This window comes from Pogoniulus pusillus, chromosome 8, assembly GCF_015220805.1.
Source record: "Pogoniulus pusillus isolate bPogPus1 chromosome 8, bPogPus1.pri, whole genome shotgun sequence".
Classification (NCBI taxonomy): Eukaryota; Metazoa; Chordata; class Aves; order Piciformes; family Lybiidae; genus Pogoniulus; species Pogoniulus pusillus.
In genome coordinates, this window is record NC_087271.1 from 32,320,547 (window position 1) to 32,329,213 (window position 8,667).

The 8,667-nt window shown below is 42.8% G+C and overlaps 1 protein-coding gene across 1 annotated transcript in view; it reads left to right on the plus strand.

Annotated features, from left to right (window-relative positions):
- Positions 1-6,560, plus strand: part of LRRC8D (leucine rich repeat containing 8 VRAC subunit D) — a 42,199-nt gene extending 35,639 nt beyond the window's left edge. Inside the window, exon 2 of the mRNA XM_064147971.1 lies at positions 1,352-6,560. Coding sequence (XP_064004041.1) covers positions 1,354-3,924 — 2,571 coding nt within the window. The 5' untranslated portion in view covers positions 1,352-1,353 and the 3' untranslated portion in view covers positions 3,925-6,560. The remainder of the gene's footprint in view (positions 1-1,351) is intronic.
- Positions 6,561-8,667: the final 2,107 nt, after the last annotated feature.

Consider the following 8,667-nt stretch of genomic DNA (forward strand, 5'->3'; position numbering starts at 1 on the left):
CTTAGCAGCTTTGTCTTACAGGGCATATGTTTGAATTAAAGTGAAAGGCTTTCAGCCTTCTACTGGCCCAGGAAGAAAAAAAACAGCTTCTTACACTCAAGACCTGTGGTTATAGTCATGAAAAAAGATAATTTTCCCCATTACGTTAAGAAAGAAGTATAGTTTTTTTTATTTAGTATCTGGGTTGGATTTTTCTGAGAGGGGATTATTTCTTAATTGAAAATATGAGAGGCTGATGGAGCTGGGGTTGTTTAGCCTAGAGAAGAGGAGGCTCAGCGGTGACCTCATTGCTGTCTACAACTACCTGAAGGGAGGCTGTAGCCAGGTGGGGGATGGCCTCTTCTCTCAGACAGCCACCAATAGAACAAGGGGACACAGCCTCAAGTTGTGCCGGGCAAGGTACAGGCTGGATGTTAGGAGGAAGTTCTTCACGGAGAGAGTGATTGGCATTGGAATGGGCTGCCCAGGGAGGTGGTGGAGGCACTGTCCCTGGAGGTGTTAAAGAAGAGACTGGCTGAGGCACTTAGTGCCATGGTCTAGTTGATTGGCTAGGACTGGGTGCTAGGTTGGCCTGGATGATCTTGGAGGTCTCTTCCAACCTGGTTGATTCTATGATTTGATCCAGCAGATAACTGTTTCTCACTGCAAAGCATCCAGGCACATTTAGAAATGGTGGCAGATATTGACATTGTAACTGCAAGACTTTAACTTGTGCAGTGGTACTTGAGGGCAAGGACACAATCCATCTGCTAAGCAATGCGAATGCTCAATAGCAAGGAGTGGGAGATATTGACCGTTGTTAGATGGAAACAAATGAGAGACCCTGCTCATAATGTAGTAAGAGACCTAAAATGTGCTGTACGAGTTATGAGCACAGTACAGAGCATGTGTAAAAACAACAAAAAACCCACAACTGTTTTGTTGAAACACAGAATAATGGATTTCACACCTTCAGACTCAAGCAGTCATTTTGACAGAATCGATTTTGTGTGATCAGTTGTTATTCCTGTTACTAATAGATACCAGCAGCAGCACTTTACCTTTTAGATATTTCAGCTGCACAGAGCAGGCCTTTAATGCTTGTATTGCTAAGTGGCAATAATTGTGAAGTACTATGTGGCCTGACATGAGAAGGCTTCCTATTTTCATGCTGAAGTAATGCATTATTTCAGTATATATCCTTTGAGCAAACAGTGTTGAATGGAATGATGGCCAGTGTGTGACAGGCAACAAAACGATGAAAGATGGAACCTTCTGAGGATCCGTGTGTTATGGTGCAGTTGTTATTTAAATAGGAGAATAACCTGCTTACTGATGAGCACTACTGATGTTTGTCTTTGTTCTCTTGCAGGAATGTTCACCCTTGCAGAAGTTGCATCGCTCAATGACATCCAGCCAACCTATCGTATCTTGAAACCATGGTGGGATGTATTTATGGATTATCTAGCTGTGGTTATGTTAATGGTTGCCATTTTTGCTGGAACCATGCAGCTGACCAAAGACCAGGTGGTCTGCTTGCCTGTTTTGCAGTCTACTGTAAATTCCAAAGCACAACCAGGCATGTCAGGGAAGGCTGACTTTACCACTGTTGAAACAACCACTGGTCAAGGAGAAGACATGTCAGTGAGAACGGTTTCCTTTGGAAGTGCATCTACTGTAACACCTGATGTACCTCTGAGCAGACCTGCTTCTTCTCAGTCTCAACCCACTGAATCGGGCCAGGAGCCGAAGAAGGAGCAGAAAGATTCTTTAGGCCGTAAAACAAATCTGGATTTTCAGCAATACGTGTTTATTAACCAGATGTGCTACCATTTGGCTCTTCCGTGGTATTCAAAGTATTTTCCCTATCTGGTTCTCATCCATACTATCATTTTAATAGTCAGTAGCAATTTTTGGTTCAAGTATCCCAAGACTTGTTCAAAAATTGAACATTTTGTGTCTATATTAGGGAAGTGCTTTGAGTCCCCATGGACTACAAAAGCATTGTCTGAAACGGCATGTGAAGACTCGGAGGAGAACAAACAGAGGTTAACTGGTGCCCAGTCCCTGCCCAAGTACGTTTCCACTAGCAGCGATGAAGGAAGCCCAAGTGCCAACACTCCCATGATAACAAAGTCTGGCTTCAAATTTTCAGCTGACAAGCCAATGATTGAGGTTCCCAGTGTCACTATTTTAGATAAGAAGGACGGAGAACAAGCCAAAGCGCTGTTTGAGAAAGTCCGCAAGTTCCGTGCTCACGTGGAGGACAGCGATCTGATTTACAAGCTCTACGTTGGCCAGACTATCATCAAGACTGTCAAGTTCATATTTATTCTCTGCTATACTGCAAACTTTGTCAACACTATTAGCTTCGAACACATCTGCAACCCAAAAGTGGAACACCTGATTGGCTACACGCAGTTTGAATGTACGCACAACATGGCTTACATGCTGAAGAAGCTGCTTATCAGCTATATTTCCCTCATTTGCGTCTATGGTTTTATCTGTCTCTACACTCTCTTCTGGCTCTTCCGAATACCTTTGAAAGAATATTCCTTCGAAAAGGTCAGAGAAGAGAGTAGCTTCAGTGATATTCCTGATGTCAAGAATGATTTTGCCTTTCTCTTGCATATGGTAGATCAGTACGACCAGCTGTATTCTAAGCGATTCGGCGTCTTCTTGTCCGAGGTAAGCGAGAACAAGCTCCGGGAAATCAGTTTAAACCACGAGTGGACTTTTGAGAAGCTGCGGCAGCACGTCTCCCGCAACGCCCAAGACAAGCAAGAGTTGCACCTCTTCATGCTGTCGGGGGTCCCTGATGCAGTGTTCGACTTGACGGATCTGGACGTTTTGAAACTCGAGCTGATTCCCGAAGCAAAGATCCCAGCGAAAATTTCTCAGATGACGAATCTTCAGGAGCTTCATCTGTGCCACTGCCCTGCGAAGGTCGAGCAGACTGCCTTCAGCTTCCTCCGGGACCACTTGAGATGCCTTCATGTGAAATTCACAGATGTTGCAGAAATTCCCGCCTGGGTGTATTTGCTCAAAAACCTCCGTGAATTGTACTTGATAGGCAACTTGAACTCTGAAAACAACAAAATGATAGGGCTCGAATCTCTAAGAGAGTTGAGACACCTTAAAATTCTCTATGTGAAGAGCAATTTGACCAAAATTCCCCCCAATATCACAGACGTGGCGCCACATCTGACGAAGCTAGTCATTCTGAACGATGGCACTAAGCTCGTGGTACTCAACAGCCTTAAGAAAATGACTAATGTTGCGGAGCTGGAGCTGCAGAACTGTGAACTGGAGAGAATCCCCCATGCCATCTTCAGCCTCTCTAACTTACAGGAACTGGATTTAAAGTCGAATAGCATACGCACAATTGAAGAAATCATTAGTTTCCAGCACTTAAAAAGATTGACTTGTTTAAAGCTGTGGCACAATAAAATAGTTAACATTCCTTCCTCCATTACTCACGTAAAGAATTTAGAGTCTCTCTATCTCTCCAATAACAAACTCGAATCCTTACCAGCTGCAGTGTTCAGTTTACAGAAACTTAGGTGTTTAGATGTAAGCTACAACTCAATCGCGTTGATCCCGGCGGAAATAGGTTTGCTTCAAAATCTGCAGCATTTCTACATTTCAGGAAACAAAGTCGACACTTTGCCAAAACAGTTGTTTAAATGTGTTAAATTGAGGACTTTGTGTCTGGGACAAAACTGCATTACCTCAATCCCAGATAAAGTTGGTCAACTGTTGCAGCTGACTCATCTGGAACTGAAGGGAAACTGCTTGGAGTACCTGCCAGCCACTCTGGGGCAGTGTCAGCTTCTCAGGAAAAGCGGGCTCGTGGTGGAAGATCACCTCTTTGACACTTTGCCCTCAAAAGTTAAAGAGATGTTGAATCAAGACACAAGCATTCCTTTTGCTAATGGGATTTAGGCCGAGGTGAAATGCTTGGTAGCTGACTTCCAAACGGCAGATGCTGAGAAGTATGGCAGTTGTTGAAACCATGCATTTTAGACAGCAGAGTTCCTTGGAAGGCAGGACTACCAGCAGGATTAGCAGAGGTGTAACTGAGTGTTCGATGTTTGCAGTGTTTTAAAAGATTCTTTCCAAAATTTTTTGAAAGGATAAAGAACCTTAATAATCTCAATTCTTTTTTTCCTTAAATTGTTTGTAACTTGGATGCTGCCGCTTTTGAATGTTTACAAATTTGCTTGCCTGCTTAAAGTAAATTATTAAATTGACCTTTTCTTACTATGCAAGTTATTCCTTAAGGTCTGGATTTACTTTAGTGCATTTCGGGGTGGGGGGGGAAAAAAAAGGACAAATGTTCTGTGTGGTATAGTTCTGACAGCACTTGAAACACATGTCCGTGTGTGTTGGTAGTGTTTAGCCATTCTCAGCAAATGAAACCAGTTTGGCTGTGCTTTTGAACTGCACCAGAACCACCATTTTCCTGCATTAAGGTATGTGGTTTGCATCAGGCCAAGTGTCTTTGCCTTCATTCCTCATTCTCTCAAGGCCTCATGTTGTTGGATGAGATTCCTTCTGTGGTTCAGTGTGCTATTCCTTCACACCTGCAAAGACTGGTCTCATTCCTGCAACTGGTCTCCCCCTCAGCTTCTGTAATGTCCCTCTGTCCCACGCAGCAGTGGGTGGTAAAAGGGAGAATACTGCCACTTGGCTTTCCAGTTGGGGATAGTTTTGATATTTGAACTGTTTTGCAAGGTGACTTTGAAAGCCATTAAACACCAAGTGACTTTACTACTCATGTGTTGCCCCTCTTCTGAGTTTCCATCTGGGAAATCTAAGGCATTTTATGAGTTGGTGATTGTTTTATTTCACAGCCCTTGATTAAGAACTGGTGCACCTGCTCCATTTACTGCAGTAATGACAGAGACGTAAGAGGTACGACTTAACCCAAGCAGGACTCAGTTTTATCACCTATTGTGGGGTGTCTTCTACACCTGGACTTTGACCATAGTACCACTCTTCTTCCCCCTCCCCAACCCAAGTAGTTTGAGGTTTCTGAATGCTTATGCACTATTAGAAAAGCCTGTGTGCCAGATAAAGCAAAAAGCAGACAGCATTAAGCGTGGGATTTTTTTTTCCCTTCTGGTAGTGTTTTGGGTTTTTTTCAAACTGAGTTTGCATTGCCAGAACTATTAAAGAAATATAATCCGTTAAATCTGCAGTATCATCAGTTGTAAATCTTGGCCATTTACATTCCATGTGTGCAGAAAAGAAGTACTATGCTGGGAGATGATTACATGATTACTCATGGTTTAAACACAATTCCCTATTGTAGTGTGGTCAGGACTGAACTAGTCTGTAGTTCAAGGGACTGTTGTTCTCACACAGAAATCCTCATGCACAGTGATTTCTGCTGTAACTTCACCAGAGCTGCCCTGACTTACACCACTATTAATGATGGGATAGTCTAAGCCTAGGGGCATCGAGCAGTCGGGAACATTTCAAATGCTGCTCTTCAAATCTCACACATTTCATTGTTAATCATTTACTCTTAGTCATGCTGGGAGGACTGTTCTCAGCTGTAGGTAGCAGTCTCTAAATACATACCTGCATTGTAAGTTTATGTATACCAGAAGACCAGTTTATCAGTAGTGGTTTTTCAACTTTAGATGAGGATGCAGTTTGTTTCCTCCTTGTCAGCAAGTAGGAAACTTGGGATGTTGACAGTTCTGCAACAGCAAGTCACAGGTTTGGGAGAATACTTGCAGTTACTGATGTGTCCTCTACTGGGAAACTTAGTGCTAACCCTCAGAATTTCTCTTTTTTTTTAAGTAGAAGTTGAAGCTGCAGTGGATTTTTTTGTTGTTGTTTGTTTGTTTTTAAGAAACTCTTCTGTTTTTTGCACATAGATCACTTTACAAATGCTGGACTATTGACTATTTAGAAGAACTGTGGAATATACTATTGATGTATGCTTTGTATTTGCTGTTGAGTGTCATTGCAACTTCCAGGAAGTTGTGCGTAGGAGGGAGGAAGAGTGGAAGATGACAAAGTAGTTAAAGTATCTAGAGAAATAGGTGGGTTTTTTTTTCCCATCTTTTTGGCTTATTTTAGTAGCAGAGTCACACAGAATGTGACTGTGGATAGATCAGTCTTTTAAAAGCTTTTTTTGGGTGTGTTTCTGCTACTGTCCCTACTGATGTTCAAAAATAAACCCACCTCCACTTCATATGAGTATGGTATAGAGAATTTAGACCACTATTTTGGCTATTTATTAGCCAGTTGTACTTCTTTAGACAACTTCTCCAAAATAAGTATGTGTTAATTTCAGGCTTGTGATGCTTGTTCAGCATAAAGTCGATTGTTTTTAGAAGAGCTTTCTTAACAGTGAGGTGGAACTACCCACCAGCCCCACGTCACCGCCCCCCCAGTCCTTCCTCTTCTTTGTGACCGTTCATAATGTTCCTATTTCCTGTGTCAACTGACACAGTCTTGCTTTAATTTCTTCAAAGTTCATCTCTTTTTCTGTGTAAGGCATGTGAAATATATTTTGCATTTCTATTTGATTTAATAAATAAGATGTTTATATCTTCCTCTAATCTTTTTCTTATTGTTTGGTTGGTTGGTTTTTTAATGGGTAAAAGTGTTTGCATAGTGATTTTGAGTAACTTAGGCTAAATTTGTTCTACCTATCATCTAAGGAAGAGGTATGAGTTGCTGCTCCTACTAAATCCTATAAATACAGTTTCTAACTAGGATTCAGTATCATAGAATCAACCAGGTTGGAAGAGACCTCCAAGATCAGCCAGTCCAACCTAGCACCCAGCCCTATCCAGTCAACTAGACCATGGCACTGAGTGCCTCATCCAGTCTTTTCTTGAAGACCTCAAGGGATGGTGTCTCCACCACCTCCCTGGGCAGCCCATTCCAGTACTTTAGGATACATTTTTTATTGTTATTATTAATACACATAATCTAAATGACTTATGACTGTTTTTTATTTGGCTGATGGAGTTTCACATACATGTATGGCCCTGAAAGAAAAATGACTATGTTCATTCAAATGAAAGGAAGTAGGAAATTGCCCTTGCTGCTCTAACACACAGAAGATCCTTTAGTTTCCTAATAAATTGTCCTTTTGAAGATGCTTTTTGTCATGCAAACAGCTGTGGGTGTCCAGAGCTGGAATCGGGCCTCTGGGTGTAAGGGAGGATGCTGACACTCATGAAATGCTCTCTGCTGCTAAATAAATGGCTTTGCAGTCCTGAGTTGCCCTCTCTGGTAGCAAACAGGGAAGCCTAGATACTCTTAACTCCTGGATCTTTCTTTTAAATAAAAGTAAACTGTTACAGAAATAGCTTTCATTACATTGCATTCATGGATGGGTACAGAAATAGTGGTGTACAGTTATGTGAAGGCCATGGGCTGGACTGTGATTCCTTTACGTAGTCAAGTTAAACAAATGAGGTGATCCTACAGCTGTAGTGTTGGCTGATTCTGATTTCTTGTGGGAGCAGATTTTAGCTTTCAGGCTTCATGGTTCTCAAGACAGGTTACTGTGCAGCAGCCTGACAGTCCTGAGTGTCACTCTTCTCTGCAACTTATTGCAAACATTATAAAAATGATGCTTCTGTCAGGTCTGTGGGATGTGAAGCTGTGAGGGTGCTGAAGATTAGAACAAAAGCCTTGAATATGCTCTGGCACCCCAGTGTTGATAGCAAAGCCATAGCACACAGTGGCAAGGGGCTGAGGGTAGCTTATCTGGGCTGCTCTTGTCCACTGTAATGGGATCATTGCCTGTGCCGTGAACATAACACCGAGCAGGGCACTACTGGACACTGGAATGGGCTGCCAGGGGAGGTGGTGGAGTCGCCGTCCCTGGGGCACTTCAAGGCAAGGTTGGACGTGGCACTTGGTGCCATGGTCTAGCCTTGAGCTCTGTGGTAAAGGGTTGGACTTGATGATCTGTGAGGTCTCTTCCAACCCTGATGATACTGTGATACTGTGATACTCTTCATGCCAAAGCTTGGAGGGAAGCTAAACCTGTAATTTGAAACTACTTTGGTTTTGGCACAGCTTTCTCACCTAGGAAGGAGGACATTAAAAAGATTTCCATTTCCTGTCAATAAGCCGGGGATTATTTGGTGGAGATAAAATGCATGAATGATTATGAGAAACAGAAATCCTGCAGGCATGAGGTCCATTCAGGAGGCATAGGCAGTCTCCTCATTTGCTGCATGGCAGAACCCTATCAATGCGTTTCTAATGAGTGATTCCAGAAGAAAAAATGTAGACAGCAAATTATAATACTGAACTATCACAGCCAGGACTAGAATATGTTTCAGGTCGTCCTTAAGTCTGCCACCCTGCCTCATGCACAAAGAAAGATTCTAATTCATTCCTGCCAGATGTTTGGCAAGATCATAGAATCAAGCAGGTTGGAAGAGAACTCTTAAGATCATGCAGTCCAATCTATCACCCAGCCCTGTCCAGTCAACTAGACCATAGCACTAAGTGCTTCAGCCAGGCTTTTCTTCAACATCTCCAGGGATGGTGAATCCACCACCTCCCTGGGCAGCCCATTCCAATGCCAATCACTCTCTCCGTGAAGAACTTCCTCCTAACATCCAGCCTAGACCTCCCCCAGCACAACCCGAGACTCTGTCCCCTTGTTCTGTTGCTGGTTGCCTGGCAGAAGAGACCAAC